The 23,322-nt window shown below is 42.2% G+C and overlaps 1 protein-coding gene across 3 annotated transcripts in view; it reads right to left on the reverse strand.

Moving 5' to 3' along the window:
* The window catches only part of AP1G1 (adaptor related protein complex 1 subunit gamma 1), a 35,535-nt gene extending 12,719 nt beyond the window's left edge, over nucleotides 1-22,816 (reverse strand). Inside the window, exons 1-11 of one of the 3 annotated variants that reach the window (XM_069027330.1) lie at nucleotides 22,505-22,816; nucleotides 13,621-13,824; nucleotides 9,337-9,461; nucleotides 7,051-7,192; nucleotides 5,726-5,822; nucleotides 4,811-4,887; nucleotides 2,447-2,542; nucleotides 1,900-1,980; nucleotides 1,560-1,658; nucleotides 1,090-1,145; nucleotides 190-303 (exon numbers count right to left, since the gene is read on the reverse strand). In XM_069027330.1, coding sequence (XP_068883431.1) covers nucleotides 190-303; nucleotides 1,090-1,145; nucleotides 1,560-1,658; nucleotides 1,900-1,980; nucleotides 2,447-2,542; nucleotides 4,811-4,887; nucleotides 5,726-5,822; nucleotides 7,051-7,192; nucleotides 9,337-9,461; nucleotides 13,621-13,821 — 1,088 coding nt within the window. In that variant the 5' untranslated portion in view covers nucleotides 13,822-13,824; nucleotides 22,505-22,816. Of the gene's footprint in view, nucleotides 1-189; nucleotides 304-1,089; nucleotides 1,146-1,559; nucleotides 1,659-1,899; nucleotides 1,981-2,446; nucleotides 2,543-4,810; nucleotides 4,888-5,725; nucleotides 5,823-7,050; nucleotides 7,193-9,336; nucleotides 9,462-13,620; nucleotides 13,825-22,063; nucleotides 22,444-22,504 lie in introns of those variants that run through there. The other 2 variants (XM_069027328.1, XM_069027329.1) reach the window with 2 other exon arrangements.
* Nucleotides 22,817-23,322: the final 506 nt, after the last annotated feature.

Here is a 23,322-nt window from a genome sequence, read left to right on the forward strand (position 1 = left end):
TGAAATGTAACAGCAGTTTTTCCAAGATGGTGGGTGTACATCTTCATTATCTTGTTTGAATTATGAACCATATTATATCTTCACAGTAGTCTCACAGCTCCCCAGGATTATTGTCATTTTCCCCTATGCTCTGCTCACCTTCCACAGACTGTCAACCTCAAGAGTCTATTTCACTGATCATTTGATTACCTTTTAATGGAGACGTCCAGATCCTTCAGGCAGTCCACAATGGTGCTTCGGTGCCGCTGTACTGCATTATGGTCTGTCTGCACAGTTTTCAACAATGACGTCAAAGCTACATATCTGCGATAAGGACATACGGTAATCAGTAGCTGACAGTAGCCATTTAATTTCTATGCACAGACACTATCCCATTGGCCCAAATCTAGTCTTATTTTGCAACAGAATAGGATTCTCTTGTACTCGGTAACGAATGGAAATCCTACAGGGGACTGCCTGGCCTATCTTCATAGGCGAGTTATCACACTAAACTGTAACATGCCTAACAACACACTGCTGCCCAGACAAGCACCTGTCCCAAGCACCTCCGCAGATCTTACACTCAAACTAGCATGAGTCACAATTTCCAAGGCTACAGTCTGCAACCCATATCCTGATTTGCTCTCCAATTGCCTAGAGATGGTATTCAATTCTAACAGTTTCAGCAATTCCACATCCTGATTAATAGTGACCAGAGCACAACTAAACTCTTTTGTTGCCACCAGCACACAATCAGAAAAATCAGTCTTTGCCTAATTTGTCAGCTCTCCAATGCCAACTCTAATTTGAAAAGCACCACAGACCACTTGGGACAACACAGGAAAAAACATGGACCTGATTAAGAAATCACACGTTGAGAAACAGATCATAAATTCAAACTTATCAACTAAGAAGGGCAGGGCCACAGCTATGATTGGCACAGAGAAAAGAACACACCAAGAAAGAAGCAAGCTCAACAGCCACACTAACCCCAAGAGCAGTGATCCCACCATGGTCTCATGGAAGGGTTTACTTCAGCATCATGTTCGTGCAACTGCTTCTCACACGTTTTAAACTGGGTGTTGTCAAAGTAAACTTTGTACCACTTACCTAATATTTTTGTCGTTGTTTAATAAGAAACGGCCTAGGATGTTAATGGCTAAGACCTGCAGAAAAAGTTAGGGAAGATCAGTGATCTAAAAGGACTGCTGGTCATCTTCATCATTTCATGACAACTTCAAAGGCAACACGTCAAAACTAGCATTGCAGTTCTTAGCCAAAAAGAACTCTAGAAGCTGCTTAAGCGGAGGAAAAGCTAAGAGACACATCACAGGCTCTCACTCGCACTCAGGACACGCACTCTGCAGGAAATTCTGCCCTTTAATTTTTGTTATTTTGAAAAACCCAAACATCCTCCCTCCCCCGAAATGAGCGCCCTTTCTGAAAAGGCTACAGTCTTATCTAGAGTCAGCTGCAGAGATGTATTTTGGTGAAACAACCTTGCTTTATGTCTTCTACACAAATTACTCTAATACAATCTCCTAGGAAAAAAAACAAAGGCCATAGTAAAGGCAACTTACTCTCAGACCACTCTCAGATTTTATGTCCATAATAGTCAGCACAGTTTCATACAGAATGGCATTTCCCACATTTTTACTTGTTTCTGTATTAGTGGCAACCTGGAGAAAGGAAACAAAGTAACTCCAACGAATTCAAAACAGATCCCCTTTGTGCTGCTCTGCAGAACAGGCAGTGAAAGTAACCAACCCCTACAAAACAGCATACTTCTGAACATGCATCTCTTTCAATAAAATTTCACTCATCATGGCAAGCAGCTGTATCCTCACCAGTGCTGCTAAACCCAAATTACTAAGAAACTAAGAGAAAGTTTAAACCACTCATCAACCTTGCAGACCTCACCTGTGCAAGTATATCATTCATTGCTTCACTAGAATCATCATCATTTCTCCCTAAAATTCTTAGTAACCGCAGGATTCGTACCTATTTGATAAAATAAAGCAAAGAAAAGCTTGGATGGCAGTGTTTAACATGGGGTCATAGTGGCAAAAAAGCAAAACAAGCTGCTGATTTCCATTCTTAAGCAAAATGCTTATCCCAGGTAAGAACATTATCTACAAAAACAGGCTTTTGCTGTGCTTATTTTCTTCCCATGAGCCAGAACTGTTCAGAGTCCCCTCACTACCAGGCACAGCCTTCCAAAACCAGTATGTGCTGCTTCTCTCTTTTGTCACATAATGCGATAAGGCACTATAACTGCTGGTTAAACTAAGATTGGTGTCTTTCACTAGGGCAGATGAACAGCATTTGCACAATCAGCTCAAAGGAAGACAAAAAAAAAAAATCTTAAAATCAACACAGGTGTGGAGGCAACCACCTCATCACACCTAAGGCTCAAAACACAGTCCTAGAACTAAAGATATCAGTCACTGTTTGTATCAGTTCTTACCTGCAAAAAGGGGTCACTGATCCCAGACACATCATGCTCTGGTGAATATCCAGACATGATAAGGTTCTTCAGAATACGAACTAATTGGGGAACAAGCTGCGAAGAAGAGAGTTGTCCTATTAGGGTACTGTTGTTTCCCTGCCCCCAGCTTTGAAGCACAGGTCCAAGAACAAATCTTGTATTTGAAAGCAAGTCAGTCTCTGGATTCTTCCACAAAGTTCAACCTGCACACCTAGAGCTGATGCTGTATGAATACCTACAGCTTGGCTAAGACACAACTAGAAACAGTTAAGCTGGGACCAGAGCACCATATTGTATCTTTAAAGTAGTAAATCTACATTTGTGGTACAGCGCAAGAAGAAAACCAGCCTAGTTTCCCTGCCATCTCCTTTTGTTCCTAACTTTGCCCTTCAGGAATTACATACTCCTCTGAAAACGTGCATTTCATAAAACACACGAACAAAATGAACCCTGAATTTCCTGTATCTGCCTTAAAGAGGAAACCAAAGGGTGCTGCAACATCTTCTCTCCAGACACAGTAACGGACAAGTGGAGCATTCCTGGAACCCTTATTCACATTTTCTTTGCCTTCCAACACGCAAGAGTAATCAGGACTGACGACAGAACAAAGGGAAACATTACAGCCATGAAGACTGGTTGAAGACCCCGCCCCCCCCAATCTCTGGAGTACAAATTACACCGATGAAGAATACCAGCACTGCAGTTGGACTGGGTAGCTCTTTGCAGCACAGAAAGTCTTTACAGCCTCTTACAGGCAATTAAATAACTCTGTCCTGCTCGTTTTGGGAATCACCCAAAGTTGCCCCATGATTCAGACAAAATACAAAGCCCAATTTGTGGTAAAAAGAAAGCCGAGGGCTACAACTTGCACAGGCACGAAAAACCAAAAAAAAAAAAAAAGGCAAAAAGCAAAAACAAAACAAAACAAACCCAAACCAACAAACAAAAACAACAACAACAAAAAAATCCGTATTCCTCAAACGAGGGAAAGCTTGAGGAAAGCAGGCTGCTGTTCACAGAAGGCCACAACTGAGATTCAGGGCGACCATGAATGTAGAGGTTTAGTGACAAGACCAGCACACAAAGACCATTAGACAAGTACAGATGATCTAAGCATGTGGCATCAATCACAACTGTGTCATTAAGAGGCACTGCCTCACAAGGGACAAACATCTACAGATTCAAGGCAAACATGCATCATCTAGAAGAATTAATTCTTACCTTTTCATTCTAACTCAGCAGGATTCCAAACAGACAAAAGGGACAAAACAGACGAAGCAAGCATTAGGGACAGGTCAATGTTATACCATTCACAGCATAACAACTACACGAAATAGCTAGAAAGAATGCACCTACTAACTAAATTTTGTGGACTCTCCTCTTGTTTTCCCACAACTATCACATCAACTGAGCAATTAGTAGCGGGGATGGTACCTGCAAAATGAACCTCATCCGACTTTTTTTCCTGCTTTGACATTTACAATCAAGGCAAGGGAAGATGCATGCCAAAATGCAAAGATGCACCAAAGGATGTACAGTTTTAGATCCCTAATGATGTAGACAAGTCAAGATAGAAAGTAAACTGGGCATGCAAATAAACAAACACCTTTAAGACTTTTCAGAGAAGCAAATGGAGCTTTCTGTTCTACCAGCTTTGTTCAATTTCTCCTTCTTTGACCAAGAATTTCAAATTATAATCAAGGCAATTTTCAGATGCCCTTCTATCAGTAGTGTTTCACACAGCAATAATACTTTCACCAAATTATAGCAAACAGCATAAGGAAGTCAGGAGGGTGATAGGAAGCAACATTCCTAACCAGAGGAGGAAGAGTGACATCGACTCTCAAACCCTTAAGTTAAAATGGAAAATTGTGTAGCACAGCATGCACCAGGCATGAGGTATCTGTACAGCTAGAACTTAGGTGGGTGTTTTTGAACTGAGTGTATATAGCTGTGTGGCTGTGGTTAAGGCATTCAGGTGTTGGTATAAGCTTCAGTTTTTCATCTTTGTCTCTATGTTTATTTCATTTGTGATTCCGGTGTCACTATGCAATTAGATACAAGGAGTGGGGAAAAACCTAAGGGACCATCAAAGACAACTTTACAACAAATCTAACTCTAGGATGAGTTTTATACTGCACAATCCTGAGACTGATGTTTTGTAACTTAACCACTTACTGAAGGGGATTAGGCCTAGATACACACAAAATTCCCACATTTAATGACTTTAAAAAAAAATTTAGCAAACAGACAGTATCATTAAATTCTTCACCCAAACAATTGTAAGCAGTTTACTAGAAGGCCATGAATATTAACTGTGCAATATTACCAGTTCACACTTACCTTTCTAAAGTGTGCAAGCATGTCTGGGCTTCTCTCACACATCTCTGTGAGGAGGACAACTGATGTGTGGAGAACACCTAAAGGTGAGGGAGTGGGAAAAGAAAATGTATCTCCATTTAACACCATTCAACTGTCTCCAAACACTTGATAAAGATCACAAAAACAACAGGAAGTCATTAAAAAATATTCTTGAATTCAACATATTGTATCTACCACTACAAATATTTGTGCTTGCAGCTGTGTCCAAGTGAAAGCAGATAGCAATGTGCTCATGTCAAAGCTGCAACTAAAGGCCAACGGTGGAGAGAAACTGGATTTGGTCTGCCGAAACTCGCATACTAAACGTACTTTAATGGTCATAGTTGGGCTACTGACCTCTAAGGTCTCTTCTAAATCCAACCATTCTGTGATTCTATACAAATGTAAGACTCCAGAAGGACAGTATGTGTTAATTGCATTGTGGGCGTTGAGTTCCTCACACGTCCTGATTTTCTCTTCTGATTTGGGTAGCCTAGCTGACCTTATGTCACCTTCCGCAGAAGACCTCAGAACTCCATCTAAAGAAAGACTACACAGAAAAAGTACCTCCAAACCTAAAAAGTCAGTGCCTTAGAGTCACTTTAGGCAGTGTATTGGATAAAAATCAAGCTTTTCTATTTCACCCACTCTGAAGTGTATCAAAACACAGTGAAAGCATTCCTTTTGTCACCTACACCATGTTAAAGTCCTGTTGACTAGCAGAGTCATACACATCCCTTCCTTCTAAATGACATATGCTTTCACTGCGTAGAAATGGAAAGAAACAAATCACACAAATACACCTCTGAAATTCCCTCCAAACAAAAGGCTTAGGTAGCAAGTGCACTGTCCTCTAGAGAATGGCCTAGCCTTGCTAAGTACAGTCTTGGCTATTACCGTGGTTCTTCTCGTTCAGCAAGTTTTTGGTGGCCGGCAGGAACATCTCCATAAGTTCAGGCACCTTTCTGATGACATGAACAGCGCACAGTGCTGCCTGGATAGGAAAAACATTTCTGTTAGTACACACTGCAATCACAACAATATCTGTTTTGGGAATATCGAGCACAGTGGCAACTATAAAAATCTTCATTATAAACAAAGGCCTGCAAAGTTTATGGCACATTTTTCCATCTCTCTATTACAAGTGTTACTAAACAGCATTCCAGAAGAGTGTTCGATAAAACTGGGGGAGCACTGAACTACAAACTAATTCTCCCCCTAGCAATGGTTCATTTTTTACATTATTCACATAAGAAGCGCTATTATCTGCAAAGCGACTCTGCCTTTAAGAGGGCTGCTTCAGCCTGTCTTCCTGTTGCTAGGAAGGGGATAATGCATTGGAAGCAAATAATTAAACTTACTGCCAAATTATGGGTTATTTACTTTCCCTTGAATAGCATCTCCTTCCCCACAAAAAAACTTCCTCCTGCAGATGATGGGTGCTATGAGAAATAAAACTATACTTACAGGGTTTTTTGAAAAAACATATGCCTATTTCTTCTAGGATGGAGAAGCTACAGGAGACACTATTCCTTGCACCTGCCTGAGAATCAAGTGCCTCTTTCCAGAACACAGCAAGACCTCGTAGCATTGCTTTCTCTCTAATCTCTCTCTAGATCCAGCACTAAACAAAGAAGTAACAATGCATCCCTTCCTAAATCTTCCTGCTACACACTCCCACCAAGACTTATCAGTAAATAAATCTAAAAGAATGGGGCTGATCACACTTTGCTGATCTATGGCACATTTGCTGCAGAAAGGAGACAATTTGTGTTTGTCCATTTCCAGACCTCAACCCTTCAAGCTCTCATTCTACTGTCACCATCATTAACAGAAGACATCCAATAGGTTCAAATCTTCAGATACCAGCCTGCACTGTAAATAATCAAAGTTTCTCTGGACTTATCTGAGAAGATAAATAAAACTGGTGATCAGAATTTTGAGGCTAGTGTCCATGAGGGGGCAAGTGTTCACCTTTCCACCAATAACCTTATGGGAGAGAGTACAAAAATAGAAGCAACTGCCTCACCAATTGGAGGTCTTTTAGAGGTTTACATACATTCCTGCTATCAACAGACAGGGAGTTTTGAGCTCTGTTTTGCACACTGGGAAAATATTCACCCAGTGTGATCTGAGTCATCTAGTATTCCAGATATTAGCAAGGTATTCGATCAATCTTGCCTTTTATCCATAACAAAATATTCAAAAGTTTCCTGAAGTACCTTCTTCCTAAGATAGGAATTGGAAGTTTTGAGGAGCTTTTCCACCTCTCCTGCAAGGTCTCTGCACATTTCTGAGGAGCCCATGCAGCCAAGAGTACAAAGTGCCAGCCCCTGCACATACTGCGTGCTGTGATTAAGGTCACTGTAAAGGAAAACAACAAAAAAAGTCAATCAGCATGCACACAGAGAACACACAAAAGAGGTCATCTATAGCTGGAGTCATCTAACCAGCTACACATGGCCCAAAAGAACTTCCTGGATTCAAGCTGTGTGGGAGCACGACTTGGGAGCAATACAAGCTTTGAGTGCACGTTCCACAGGGTTTGCTACTAATTCTACTTAGAATCCTCAATTAAAAAGATAAAATACTTGGTTCAACCATCAGGTTGACCTGTCAGGGTATCCAGAGATTGAGCTGAGAAGAGGGAAGACTATACAAATTTGCGTTAAAAATGGTTTTAGTTTTGGAACTTGCATGCAAAGTACAGACCTGCAGTGACGCTGTGGGCTGTCCCAGTTTAAAGATGTTCTACAACAGGCTTTAGCTTCTGCATTTACAAACCAAACAGTATAGAAAAATCTGTGTAAAAGTATCCTCTATCCTGACCAAAAACCATGAACCCCACCACTCACACACCTCAAAAATAATCCATACAAGAATTCTGTTAAGCAATTTTTCCTATTCATGTGCCTAAGGAAGTTGTGAAAAATGGTCAGTAAGAAGCTAAACCACCTAACAGGAGCTGCTATTCATGAGGCTAGCTACCAATGTCACACCAAGCACAAGACAACATAGCTTCTATACGGCAATCCGAACAGCCTTTAAAATTGACTTCTACACCACTTTTCCATCTGTGTTTGGTACTAAGGTCGCCACAGCACCCAGGACTCAATGCTGAAGAAAGCAAAAAAATACAGCTCCTGGTTTGGGAGGCAAAGGGAACTGGGGACTGCAAGATGGAAGAGCTGGGGAAAGGAGCGGTTCCTAACCAAACACGCATGAGGTGCAGAATGGAAAGACAGTATCCTGGTTGTTACATCAAGCAGTTATGGCAACATGCAGATGAAGGAACAGGTAGCACATGCTACTAAATGGGTTGGCTTTTTGTTTCCTTCCTTTAACAATTTTTTGGCAGCTATATAAAGCTGTGTGTATCACAAGTACATGCTTCAAGAGGTTGCTTTCCTTTTCGTCTCAAAAATCTGGGTCTTGCTATAAAACAGCGAAAAACAATGCCATTAATCAAATCCCTTAATGTCTAGATAAAAGCAAGACACAATGGCAGATATAGAAGCCAAAGGAGAAAGCAATATACAGCTCAGGGAGATGGTAGGAAGCTGTCGACCACTTTTGCTCAGCTTCCGTCTGACCCATTTCCAGTTCATACTCACTACATCCTTACCAAATTCACTGCAGCATAAACAATCAAAAGAGGTGTTAACCTGCAGCCTGGTTCTAATGGAAGCACCTCAGAGGTATGGCATTTCAATGAAAGATCTTTAGACAAAAATCTCATCTCCTCGACACTAGCTCCAAAGTTAGCAGACCCTCAGGTCCACAGTTTTGTCAAGTTTCTTTCAAAGCACTTTGAGGCCACAGTCTAGTTGAAGATCAATACTTTACTTACTAATATCTCAGAGGCTTATGTGCTAAAAGCAAATAATAATAATAAAAATAGGTACACTACACACAACCTTTGGACAAGTCAACCAAAACCCAGCTGTTCCATACCTGCTCCAATCCATCTTGAAAAGAAGACACACTCATCATCATCCACTAAACTATGATGTAGAAAAGTCCCAGTTTAACATTGCTTTGCTGAGAGAAAATAAGTATTAAAAAAATAGTAATTCCCTCTTGTCTGATTTCAGCAAAATGACAGCACATCCTAAGCTGCTGCCTTGCTTCCAATGAAAACCATTTGTCAGGACCATTAGGGCAATCTTAAAAAAAAAGCAAGATACACAGACTTGTTTCTTGACAACTCTTCAGAGCTCATCAGCAGAAGCAAACAAACACACAGAGGACGTGTTAATTGCACATATGCCTCTTCCAAATCAATGCAATTTTATATTCTCTTTACACTAAAGAAGCTAGACAGGATGGCCCAATACAGTGTACTACTACAACAGCCTCATTATGGTCAACAGCACACAACAATTTCAAGATACCAGTTTTCTAACACAAGGAAAAAAACCTGAAGTACTCTAAGTATCACTGTCAGAAGCATACTTTCTGCTCCTGAAACCTCAGAGCATAGTTTGATGGAGAGGTGGTACCCTTACTTCTTGATGCAATTGGTCATAAGAAGATGAACATCCTGTCTCTCATCCAGCAGCAACATGGCACCTAAATACCCAATGCGCTTGTCTGTGAATTTCTGAGACGCAATAAGTTTGAGGCACTCCAACTGGAAAAAAAAAGAAGAAAAAAAGACATAATTAGCTTGAAACTACTTCTTAGCTAGAGGAGAAACAGTTTGAATTTTGATGTGTAGTAATTTATGTCTCTCAGAATACACTTTTAAAGGTGTATTTGGTTCCCATTTTGGTGATGTGTAAAACCAAGAAAGGTCAAATGACCTGCCCAAAGCTCCAAAAAAGACAGCAGGAAGGTCATTAGCAGCTCCTGTGTCTTGAAGTGGCCAGACACTGCTGGTCTTCCATGACCTCAGATATACCACAAAAGCAAATGGTAACATATTGATAGAGATGAAAGATACATCATTAAAAACAAAACAGTAAAGATCTGGAAATCTAGATCATGTGTTATGTTTGATATGCACATTAAAATTTTGAACTAGACTTAAAAGGTTCCATTTGTCTACTAGGGAGAGGATCAATGTTCTGTAAGTTGCCAAAACAAGCACATGTAGTGATAGGACAAGAGGTAATGACTTCAAATGGAAAAGGGGTAGGTTTAGGTTAGATATTGGGAAGAAATTCTTGGCTGTGAGCGTGGTGAGGCCCTGGCACAGTTGCCCAGAGAAGCTGTGGTTGCCCCATTCCTGGAAGTGTTCCAGGCCAGGCTGGACTGGGCTTGAAGCAACCTGGACTAGCAGGTATCCTTGCCCAGGGCAGTTGGAACTAAATGACCTTTCAACCCAAACCATTCTAGGATTCTATGACTCTAAAAACAGGTTTTGTTTATTAGGATCTGTAACCAACTTGCTAGCTAGGTAAAATGTAGATTGTCAGAGATAGTTACATTTCTGCACTTCTCTGTAATCTCTACTGGAACACCTGAAGTTTACTAAAATCATGTGCATTCCAGCCACTACAAGTTTCCCTTTTGGCCTTGTAGAAATGGCAACTGTGATCAATAGCATAGAAGAGATTCCCAAGACAACACACAATTTCCCTGAACTCTGCTAATTTAAAATTTAATTGCTAGCTCATTTTTAAATCTGACACTTTTTTAATGAAAAACAAACAAAAACCATCAACCACAGAGATATTCTGACATTACTATGCACTGAAACATTTTTCTGTAACAGATAACTAATCAGCTATAATCTATGTCTACTTTCCCGACAGGAAAGTAGAGATCTGTCCCTCACAAACACTTCCTGTAAGTCTGCTTTACAAACTAGCTGGGGCAGCAAGTAAGCATACATGATAGGTTTGAGTAGGGGTCACACAGAGCTGGCAACAGATCCATAGCAAAGGGGGCATGCACAGGCAAAGACACAGGGTGTCAGGAAAAGGAATTCATGGCCCCAGCTAGATGGAGGCTTGAACAGGGCAACAGACACAGGTGAGATGCAAGAAACACACACATCACCAGAGTAAAGTTGCATGGTACATTGGTTAGAAAATTAAAGTTGAAGTGCCAGAGAAAGAAAGTTCTATGGCCTAGTCCTAGTCCTGGCAAGTTTTCACAACCACATGGCATTAGAACACACACTCAACTGTTCAAGTTGCCGTCACATGTGAATGCCCAGCTAGTGCAAGGGTGAGAAATCGGTAAGAAAAGGCTTGAAAGAAATTGAGTTCAGTTTGGAAGGTTAAAAGGGTATGAAAACCTTGAATGAACACCTCTGAACAATAAGACCAGTCCTCCACAAAGATAACTGAATCTGCACAAATGGCCAAGATCAACCAGAGATAACATGCAGAACACTAGATACCAAGCTCTCATCTTTCCAGTGCTTTCTGTAAGGGAATAATGCACCTCTGAAACAACCTTCTTTCCCGGGTTTACAAGATACTTATATAATCCTCTGCAAAAATGCAACATAAAATTGACGACATCTAAGCTACAGGTTAAGAGCCAACAAAGGCAGAAGATGAATGACTGAGGAAGAGCATAAGGAAACAGAAGACTGCAACAGATACTCTAAGACACATTTCTAGTACTTTTGAATTTAAACGGTAATAGTGAAATTTACCCCATGAAAGGCTAATGAGGTCTTGTTTCACTTGTGTATAAATACACGGCAACTAGATTCATGCACAGCAATACTAAGAAACATGATCAGCTGAAGCCCTTATGAGGTGTAATTAGTGGAAAAAATCTTGATGCTGTTATATCCATTTCATTCAAAGGAACAGTTCAAATCTGCTCCATCACTACTGTAACAGATACTACTGGCATGTAACCAGACTACAGCTTACCCAACTTTTACTGACATAGCCACTCTTCCAACTGGAATTTTTTTGCAAATAGAAACAGTGACAATAATAGAGTTATTAGACCATTTGTCCAGGCTCTCCAATGACTTCTAAACTTGCACAAATGGCCTTTGCACATGCTCAGGAGACAGCATGCCATCCTGTGCATATCAGCATACACTGGCTAAATATGGTGCTCATTCTCATACTTGTGTACAAGATATCCCAGGTCAAAGTTGAGGAGCCCTGGCTTGGACAGAAGTAGGTTGACCATTCACTCCTGGTCACCCATACTGTTAGCTGCAGCCTGCTTACAGCTTTAAGAGAGGCTGCAACACTTGTGGCTCTCCTGTTTTTCAGCAAAACATCTTTCCTGCATATTTATCCTGTCCCTCTCAGAAGCTTACTGCCTGTAGTGTAGGACTGTCTATCTGCAAGACTCCAGTACTGGAACAGCATGTGTCCTCAACAGGTCCCCAGCTCACACAAACTATACTCCTATACAACAGCACCACCTTGAAAGACTCCTTCCAGTGATAAGTGTTGAGGACGTGCAAAGGTCTCTAACTCACTCACTTGGACAATACTTATTAAAACTCCTTTTCAGCATTGGGCCCTATGCCCTCCTGAGAATGCAGCTGATAAATTACAAGAGAACCAAGGGCATTGATTGAAGTACCCTGCTCCCCAAATAGTCAGAATAGATGCTTCTTTTTGAGATATAGCAAGCCTGGCAAATAACAGATATTGAACAATCTGCTTTAGCCTTCTTTCACTGAGAGTGTATTTACCATTATTAACTAAAGCAGAAACTGAAAATTATTAGGTATCTGACCTAATCTTCCTTATATGGGACTAAATACTTGAGTAACAAGACAGAAAAATTAAATTTAAATAATATTCTTAACATAGGCCAAACGTTGAAATTCTAGATGACGCTTATCTGTAACACTTTTCATTATTCTTAAGACTCCAAGATACTTAGCCTTAATTTTTGTGACAGGAAGTTTCTCTCTTGGACCAGGGAGCCTGGCTATGAAAAGTATTAAGAACAGAATAATACACAAATTCACTTGCTCTTTTCCAAAAACTCACTACCCTGAGAGAAGAATCCAGTAATACAGAAGTAAGATGATGCACTTCATATGCTATAGCAGAGCCCTAACTCTATCTGCAATTTGATTTCACTGGTTTGAATTTACTGTTTCAGTATTAGAATTAGTAAATCCAACCACAAATGGATAGACACACAAGACATGAAGCTACTTAAAGGGGTACAACAATTTGACTGATTTTAGCTTTATTGAAGACCTAGGTTAGATTACTATTAACAGGATACTGACTTCTAACCAAAACTGACTATGCCCCAAAGACTAAGCAAAGCTAACCTGAGCAACACTTTGTAGATCAAGAGCTTCCATCTTCCTGTCTCCCTTTTCTAAAATTTCTGTCAAAAATAGCACATCAAAAATAAGCCAAGAGATGGAAAACTCATACCTGCATTCTCCATGTCACCTCACTAAGACCGGGATAAGGAACACCATCTTCTGATTGCCAGGAACAGACCAGCTCTTTTCTGCCTCAAATACATTGCTTTAGAAGGAAAAGGGTATAGAACCTCCTTTGAAGTATGTGGTATTTTTCAGAGACAGAACTCCAAAGTGCTGTTCTGAACCAATCTAAAAATATCCCTATGTCTTGGACTGTGGTTTAAGCACTACTGCCCTGCAGAAACATGGATGGCAAGGAGAAGACAGTACCCCAAGTTTCCAAACAAACTATGTAAGCCCCAAACAGCAAATCTCACTAACAAAGTCAAAACTAAGTAACATATGTTCTCAGAACATATGTGAAAATAGACCTCAAATCATCCCAAAGGACAGCAGAACTGCACCTAGGAACGCTCTAAACAAGCCAATGTGCCCAAAACACAGAAGGCACTAAATTTTAACCTACCTGTCCAAAATGTGCAGGATATCCCAGCATGTGCATATACAGCAGCTTTGCCACGTTTCTGCATCGGTATGTGTTATCTTCCTCTCGGAAGGATGACCGGATAGCAGCACATTCCTTTTGGATCATCTCACGCTCTTCTGCCTGGGTTCTTGCTGTCCGGATGGTCCGGATCAACTCCCGCAGTCTGATGGGGGCTGGCATCCTCTGAGAGAAGAAAGAGGTCTGTAAAACTTCTACTGTCTCTACAGGCTTCATAATGGTCTCACACTTCCACATATTCTGTTTTCTTTCTTACCCTACAATTACGTAAGTAAAAGAACGAAGAAAATGTAGGCTTGTTCAGTAGCATGTTTAAGAGTAAACTTGAGTACCTGAGGACTTCACTGTACCTCACATCTGCTCTTCCAGAACATTAGAAATGCTCCAATTTGAGCCAGCTGTCAATATAATATGACTCCCCACCTGAAACAGGCAGAAAGAGCACTCTGCAAGGTACTCTCATATTCACATCATCTGCCTCTCTCCAGAAAAGCCAGGCTCCAAAGAGAATTGATCCCAGAATCATGACAACTTGGGACAGAAGTCCTCTACAAAACAAAACTCTGTTTAGCAACTTGCACAAGATTTCATACAAGCGCTTCACATGCTTCAAAAATCCTGCTAACTTGTGCCATACACACTTACTTCTTAGAGCTGCAGAAGGAAGCAAAAAAGCAAATGGAATAGCAATCCTAGGTGTGTGGATGTTTCAGAATATCCTGTTTCAAAAGTAAATAAATCAAGTTTACATCATCTGTTTATTACACCCCAAATAGAACAACCCTTTCTGAAACAAACAAGCCTGTGACATTACTGTCTGGCAGTACTGGTATGAAAGGTGTATACAAGAACACTCAGAGTAGTTTCACCTCATCAGATGGAATACTGATGGAGCCATCTGACCCAGAGAGCAATTTAGTCTGCCAAGTACCTGTTAAGAGGAAAGTGGCTGTCAAACAGAACCCAAACTTTAGTACTTATGTTCAACAGTTGAACTTTTTAGTTCATGCTCACCAAAGCTCACTTCTGACTTTCATGGAGCTCAGACTACACACACACCTTTACAGCCTTCTTTCATCCATGTCAGCCTGCGAACAGAACTGAGCCCTTCTGATAACAGGTATCAGACCTTGTAAAAAGTTGCCATGCCAGTCTGCTACAGATCATGTCTGGGTCACCATTCCCCGTGAACACTGTCATACATTTTAAGCACTACTGTATCAGAAAAAGATGTGCATTCAGGTGCTGCACTAACTGGCTTACACGATACTACAGAACAGAGAGGCTGGGACACAGAGCTAACAGGGACTTCTTTGCTTGCAGAAGAGCAGAGAGAGGTGCATGTACAACGAAAGATGGCCTTACAGTAAGCCAGCCAAAGGCAGGTCTGAGTCACGATTATAAACTCATACATACACTAGGCCTCTTCAGCCAAACCATGCAGACTTCTTATATTTAAGCTCCCCATACTCATACTTTAAGTTTGAATTTACAGAGACACAAAGCATTCCGTTTTGAAAATGGAAGAGCAGAGATATTCTTCCTGCATAAGAAAACTCTGTCCCAAAATGCTGACATGTGTAGGATCAAGACTATTGGACACATTAATCATTACTCTTGCCTTGTCTCTCCATGTGAATTCACACTTCCACACATTACTGTGATATGAATAAATTAACGGTTGCTATGCACTCATGCTGCACTAACAAGTGTAACAGAAATAGTCATGGGGAAGTAAGAAATCCATCTCCAGAACAAGCCCTTCCATGATCACTACCTTTGCTGCCATGCCTGCACGTAATACAGTTCTGCATCCTTTCTGAAGGGGAAGAAAAGCAAAATGCTGTACGCAGCACTTAAGGGCTAGACATGATATTGATGTATTTCTATAAAATGCCTTCTATTTTGCTCACTATTATTTTCTTGATAATTGGTAACACTCTGTGGAGTTCTGATTGCTGCAAAGCGCTCAGCTTGTGTTTTTCACAATAGTATCATAAACTCAAAAATCTCTTTCCTGGGTGGCAACTGTCTGCGTTAAGTGCTGAATTTTTAAGCCTGGACTCACCTACAACACATGCATATCACATGATTCTAAATTGATTTTGATAACCCACGCTCTTGTTGGAAAATTGGGCAGAAGTTATAAAGATAAAAGTGCTACTGCAGAAATATTCCTCTGCAGTCCATAGGCAATAATTTCATAATCACTAAGATCACTCATATGCAGGCTCATGCTGAAAAAGGTGAGTCCAGTCCTTCCACTGTGCTCACACTGGCATTCCAGGGACTGTGCACCAACCTGCACACATGAAAAACAGCTTGCCCCCTTCCTCCCAAAAGCAGTCCTCAGACACATCAGTCTGGCTTGTGCAAAGACAGGCAGCAGTGAGAACACGCGGCTTTGGGAGACCTCAGATGGAGAGGAAAAGAGGTGAAAGGTTCACTCCAGCATGAATCTAAACTTATGCTATGGCTCTGCACCCTAGCTAAGCTTATCTACAACCTTGCTGTTCCTGAGAAGATAAGCAGTGGCTACTACCAGTCTGGCTATTACAACCATGACTGACTCCTTTATTTTAAAGAAAGTGTTCTTTACAAAGTTTTTGGAACACTAATACACAATCTGCAAACAAACTGAGGTTTGCCAACAAATTGTTTTGATACCACAAGTTGTTTTGTTCCTGCTCTGTATCTGAAGGTTTATAAACTGCTGAACACTGATATCTGCAGCCTGTGATTCCTTTCCCTGCCGGTGGACCAAAAACTTTCTGTAAGTATGCCCATGGAAGGCTTCAGCATCTTAAGTTTGGCCCTGGACAACAGAAAATAAAAGGACAGACTGCCAAAACAGTTCTAGTCAACGGAAAAACAAAATTCAACCATGCTACTATATATATGAAGTACAGCTTTTTATGAAGGAAAAATAATCTTTACATTTCACAACCACAGGAAAGCAAGCAGAAACCAGCATTTTAGAAAGCAAAGATTGATGAATAAGACTCGAGAACCAATTTCTGAGGCTACCTGGTGTTCACACTTGTGTCACAACTTAAACAGATACGCAGACAGAGTCTAACCTGAAGGACTGACTAAGAGCAACTGTATCTCACACACACTTCCTGCCTGATGGGAACAGAACAATTCAGAACTGCTCTGATGGAGCACAACATCAAGGACAAAAGACAAAGCTGTGATTTATTTTCCAATATTCAGAACTCCTATCCTTGTGCTCCAACTACATACTTGTTTTTTTAGTCAATATCAGATCATTCAGTTTTTAATATACCTTTGAATCTTCCCATACAAAAGGTTTTGCATCCATCTATATAAAATAGTGTCTTCCCCTCACAAATCACCTTAAGTGTTTATCCCTGAAGCTTAAGCTCTTTTTGTGTACATTCTTCCAGTACTTCAATACAATGTAATTCCCATGCAACGTAGCATGTTGTGTTTTCTTCCCCTCCACAAGAAAGTGTTCTCTTAATAGCGAAAATTCTTGCATCAGGTACCTGCTCTTTGCCTTCAGTGACTTTAAGATTCTTCTGCATGCTAATACATTGGAAATCTCATCACAGTTTTGAGTTTCAGACAATTTCAAATAAGCGTAAGCAGTAGTTACTGCAGATGAGAAGAAACTTTGGACATGAGAACACTTAAATTCAGAAACATTGCAGAAGAGATTAACGTTTGCCTAGTCTCAGCAATTTCAAAGCCTATCATAATGCCAACAGACCTTTAATGCAACAGTGGGAGGACAACCATATCATCTAGCAACAGCAAACAGCAGAGTTTCACTTTAGCTGGTGCCTAAGTGCTCCTTAGAACTTCCTCCAAAGTAGCAAATCTTGTTCTTCAGGATTAGTTAACATTTTTCACCAGTACAGACACATCCTTTTATTCTTTGCACATTAACACAAATGACAAGGCAGTTTTTAGAAGTAGTTACCCATTTCCTCCTTGGATTTACAGCAGGAATTTCCTATTTCTTTGCTAACTACAAGCTCCAGAAATCAGGGACGATCTCCGAAGACTTGAAAAGAGCCTACTAGTTAATACTTACAATATCTGGTAGGGTTGCATGCAGAATTCTCCCACCTTATCAGATCTGTTTCCCCCTTATTTCGAAAGCCTGCTCCTTAGAAGAACCTACTATGAAGATCAAAACTTCTGAGAGAGTTGGATACTTTACTCAGATTAGTTCAGGTTGTATAGGTGGCTGGCATTTAAGTTCCTTAGAAAACAGAATTCCAGCTTTTTTTCCTGCAATCCAGAGACTAGGAAAGGTGTCGCCTCAGTGATTCTCCTCCCTCTGCTATTCAGGAATCCTTCCCCTGAACCAATAAAAGGGCATTCTCTCTCTTTATGTAACACATTCCTACTATCCAAAAGTGAAAAAGACAAAACCAAAAGTCTTAATGTATTAAAACACGTAGTTTTCATTTAAATTGTGCTGATAAATCACTGTTTTCTCCTCTTTTATGGTCTGTTACTAGTGAAGTTTGTAATAGTTGAAAGTTAAAGATTTTAATCAACAGGCCATTGTACCAAAAATACTTGAGTATAGAAATTTACCAGAAGTCTCTCTTAGAATACAGTCATATTCAAACATGATGGGTCATCTTTTATATTTACAACATGCACCTAATATTCCCAAAACCCACCCTGAAAATGCTCAAATGCTTCAGTCAAGCTATATTCCTCTATCAGGAATTGCAGTGTAAAGACAAAGAATAGTCCTTAAAAGTTGAATTGAGAACGTGTCCTCTGGAAACTATTCAGAAAAGTTAACTTATGTCTAAAATATCTAGTGTGTCTATAAGACAATAAAATCTAAAACATTAAGAGTTGCTTTGAAACTTCTTTAGGACAAATTATCAGACATTTAACATTTTAACATTCTGTTCTTATTATTTAGCCTTGAATTCTGGAAACATTAAGACATAAAGGCCATCAAAGTTAATGAAATTATTCACAGAAGAGGTCTACTGTCTAGGGACATGGTCTGAATTTTCAGTTGTGGTGATATACACACCAAGTTACAGCTTTTCCTGTAAATAGCATTTCTGAACTTGGTTCTGTCTAGAAAACATCCCAAGCCTGAAGCAGCATACATTTCAAACACAGCTAAAATACACAACTCCAGTTTGCTCCACCCCATGTGTAAGCAATCACACTCCTCAAGCAACCACAGCTTTTGGGAAGTTACACAACTGAAGCCAGGCCCAACTCCTAACTGAAATTAATAGCAGAACTCCCCTACTTGCTTTGGTACAACTGAATCCAGCCTAGTAAACACAGGAGCAGAGGATCTGTCCAGACTTCATGAAAGGAGTAACTGCAAATGTTGACACCCAACACTGATGGCCTCAACTCCACACTGCTATCAGTAGGCTTTCCATTTCTATCAGACACTTAAAAAGAAAAATGTATTAGCAGTAAAACCAGAAACATACTCTCCAAGTAGAGATGAAGGTGTGAACAAGAGATGTTGGTATATAGTCTAGTATTATCAATATTTATACAGAAAACAGTAAATATTTAATTATTATAACTATTTATACAATAAACACCAGAGCAAGGAACACCATCATCATCAAGAAGGGCAAAGGCAACACAAAAGCATTGAGAGAAAGAGCAACCAACCATGCAACATACTAAGTGGAACAATCTCTTGTGAGAAAGAGCTATTGAATACAACAGAGAACTAGAAAGCAACATCAGAAAATCAGAAACCAATTAAGTCAGCAGGGGGCTTCACAATGCTTTCTCATAAGAAAAGGCATCAGAGTTACACTTTGCTTTATGCACAGACAGCCGGAGGAGAGTGGGGAAGGCAAATAAGAAAAAAGCACCCCAAAACAAGAGCTAAAAAATAGTCTCGGAAGCAGAGATGGTCCCACTTCCAGCTACATTGAAAAAAAACCCCACCAACAAGAAATGCAGCACAACAGTATTCAAGAAGCAAGGCACAGTGCTGCTCAAGGGCTGAGAGGAAGAGGACAGGCAGGACAGAGACTGAGGATGTTGCACAGATCCCACCGAAACCTGCTGCCAAACAACTGCAGACGCCTTCCCACTCTCTGCTGACTGAGGCACAGTCCCAGAGCACAACTCAGCACTTCAGATGAGGTATCCCATTCCTGCACAACTGTGCACATACACCAAACCCAGCAACTCCTGAACTACCTTCAAAAGACACACTGAACTCCCAATCAGTAGAAACATAAACCTCAACATCTACCAAAAAAGAAAGTAAGTATTTCCCTTTTTTTAGAAGCTAAAAAATGTAGGAAGAAGAATTAGCACAGCTATATGGCTGATCACCACAAGAGATGCAAGCAGGATTCCAGATTTTCTGGCTTCTATTTCAATCTGATACTTCTGTTACTTCTGATACTTCAATCACCACTGACCTACATTACCTTTGTATTTATTACCTGCTTCTAATTTCCTCACTACTTTTACCTACGAGGTAATCTGTCTATTTTACTTCCTGCTCACTTTCCTGCAGTTAAACTTAAAGAAAAAAAAAAAAGCCACTACTTTGTCACAAAAAAACCCCACACCCTTCTTTGTCCTAGCCAATGCCAGATGAAAGACAAGATGCCACATTTTTACACTCATTAATATAAACTTTCCAACAGGCCACATAACTTCAGCTATGCCCTAGGAAGTTCTAATCTTTGATTTTACCTGTAGCATTTCTGCCAAACAACAGGTACAGGTTGCACTAATATCTGTGATATCAGCAGATTCACTTGTACTCACATTACCATAGCTCTATCTTTCGAGTTACAGCCTCATCATATATTTACTTATTAACTCCAAAACTTTCCTCCAGTGAAGTAATACTCCTACCAAGGCAGAATAGACCCTTTTCCCCAGAGAACAGCTAAGTATCCTCTAGAACAAACTAGCATCACCTGCATTCAGAAGAGTTTGCTCTGTCATTAAAAAATACGATGAGATCAAACAACCCATCCCTTGAAGTTATACACTGCCAGCTCACAAATACAAATATTCACACTGGAGAGGCACAAGCAGGTTTACTGAGCGCCATCACTTTTAGCAGCAGTAAAGACTTGCGTGAGCCCTCACACTTGGAAAGCTGAAGTTCCAAACCTGAACTACACTAACCAGAGTGGGCTCTGTGTGCCTGAGAGTAGCCAGCCTGGACTCCTGTGCCACTGTCCACAACGTTCTCACACCATGGCCTGACACACTCACTAATCTCATTGTACAGGGATGCCACTGCAAAACGCTGTACACAAAGGAGCTACCAAGAATCAGAACATTTTTGTATCCCTTAATCTCTCACAGGACACTACAAAGGTACTGCAGGACCTCTCCATCTCTACCATGCCACCCTCAGGAAAAAAAAAATCAGCAGTCACAGGAACAAAAAAGAAAAGAAAGAAAAAAAAAAAGGAAGAAAATGTTTTTTTTATCATAAAAGGAGGAAATCTGAAAGTTACCTTACACACTGGAAACACAAGCTGGATCCCTTCACAAAACAATTACCCGAGACTTACTTTTCCCTTCTCAAGAAATAGGAATTTAAATACCTTTCCCCTCCTTCTCCCAGCACAGAAGAATAGAAAGGCTCACACCAAACTCCTCAGAAAGAAACCCACAAAATTTCCTGCCTTCATTCAGCTCTCGAGTACCTAATAAGTTTTCAAATCCTGTGCCAAACCCCAGAGTGCACATGAGTAAACAAAAGAAAGAATTTGCCAACAGAATGTGATATGCAAGCAAACAAAGGAAAAAATACCAAGTGTAGTTTAGAGATGCGGTAGCAGGGAAACGGGTGCAAAAAGCTGCTATGCTCCATCACACAGAAGTGAAACACAAAAAAACGGGGGGAAATGAAACAGCACAAATTTCTCTGCCATTTTAAATGTAGGATGCTAGGAGCATCCCTAAAGGATTCCCCTGCATTTACAGGGGAAAATACACTTTACTCTGTTTAAGCCACTATGACCTTCTGGCCACACAAGTGACGTGTCATCCTTCCAAAGATGTTCCACTGGGATTCTGTGCTCTCCCATGCTCTCCCATTAATATTTCAAGTATCAGAAACTGAAATTTGTTGCTCAGCATTTTTACACATCACTTACAACATAATAAAACGCACATCTGTTCCGCCTGCTGACTTCAAAAACAATGTCTGCTATAAAATAAATTAAAATTTATCTTATAGATCGTGCGAGAGAAGAACTTAACCAGCCTTGAAGAAGAGACTTGAAGGCGCCCTTACAGACCGGCCATCAGACAGCAGCTCACTGCAAATGCCTTTAGCCAGACCGAACATCGCCTGCTTCCATTAAAACCCATGAACGGTAAGTACTGCAGAAGCTGTAATACTCGGAGCGCTTGTTCAGCCCTGGCAATAATATACCGAGGGAAGGACGGGCACAAGTCCCGGCTGCTCCCAAGACGGCACCGGGCGACAGCACGAACCAGCTCCTGAGGTATGCGCTCCCGCTTCAGCCGCGTGCTGCCTCGAGCTCCGGGGACGGGGGGCCGAGGTAGAACCCGCACCGCCGTCTTCCCGGCAGGGAAAGACCAGGGCGGGCCACGGAGCGCTGCGTGCGCCCGGGAAGGAGGCCCCGGGGCGCAGGGCAGAGTTCGAAGCAGGCCGGACCGCCGGGCAGAGGCAGCGGCGCCGGCAGAGCCGGAGAGCGGGCAGCGGGCGGCCTCGCGGACAGAGCGGCCGAGACCCAGCCACGGAGCTCGGGGCGGACAGAGGCCCCAGGACTCGCGGGACCCCAGGCGATGGGACCTGGAGGTCAGAGGAGGCCTGGCCTAGGCAGTGGAGGCCCGGGTCAGTCCCACTCACCAGGCCGGTCCCTGCAGCAGCAGCGGCGGACAGAGCCGGGCATTCAAAATGGCGGCGGCGCGGCCGCAGCACCGGTACCGCAGGCGGAGGTATCCGCGCGCCGGCTCGCTCCCCGCGACCCCGCGGGCTCTCCCGGCCCCGGGTGGGCGCGCGGCCGCGCAGGGTTCGGCGGGAACGGGGCGAGGATGGTGAGAGGGCGGTGCAGGACCGCCGGTGGCTGGACAGAAAATGCCGTTCGCACTACTTTTCTTGGCGGAAGCACCCGCGAGGTCGATCTTACGAAGAGGATAGGTGCGTTTGCACCGTGGCAGTCCCTGATGACGTCACGTGCGGGGCGGTCCCGGCGGCGCGCGCTCCCCACGGCGGGGTCGGGCGGGACTCCTCGCCCATGTCCGTGGTTCCGGGATCGGGGAGTTCCGGGGCCGGAGGGGCCAAGCCCCTCCCAGCCCGCCGAATCTCGCACTGTTTAAATGTCCACCGGTGGTGGGGAGAGCGCAGTGTGCGGCAGTAAACGAGGCGTCTCTGGAAGGGGGCACAGAGCCGCCTCCGCCCCAGGCAGCTCTTCTGTCCCCACTTCCAGAACCTTATACCACATTAACGATCACCGAATGACGAGGAACTGCCCCCCGCGGAGCCCAGTCAGCAGCGTGGGACCGGCCGGACACTGCGGGGATGCGAGAGAGGGCACGGGCACGTTCAGACCGAAGGCTCCCACAGGGGAGCCGGGCCGCGCTGCCGCGGGGCCCACGCTCCCGACCAACAGCTGGGAGAGCCCGTCTGGGGCGCGGAACCAACAAAAGCCGCACGGCGCTGCCGTC

This window comes from Aphelocoma coerulescens, chromosome 11, assembly GCF_041296385.1.
Source record: "Aphelocoma coerulescens isolate FSJ_1873_10779 chromosome 11, UR_Acoe_1.0, whole genome shotgun sequence".
In the NCBI taxonomy this organism is placed as follows: domain Eukaryota; kingdom Metazoa; phylum Chordata; class Aves; order Passeriformes; family Corvidae; genus Aphelocoma; species Aphelocoma coerulescens.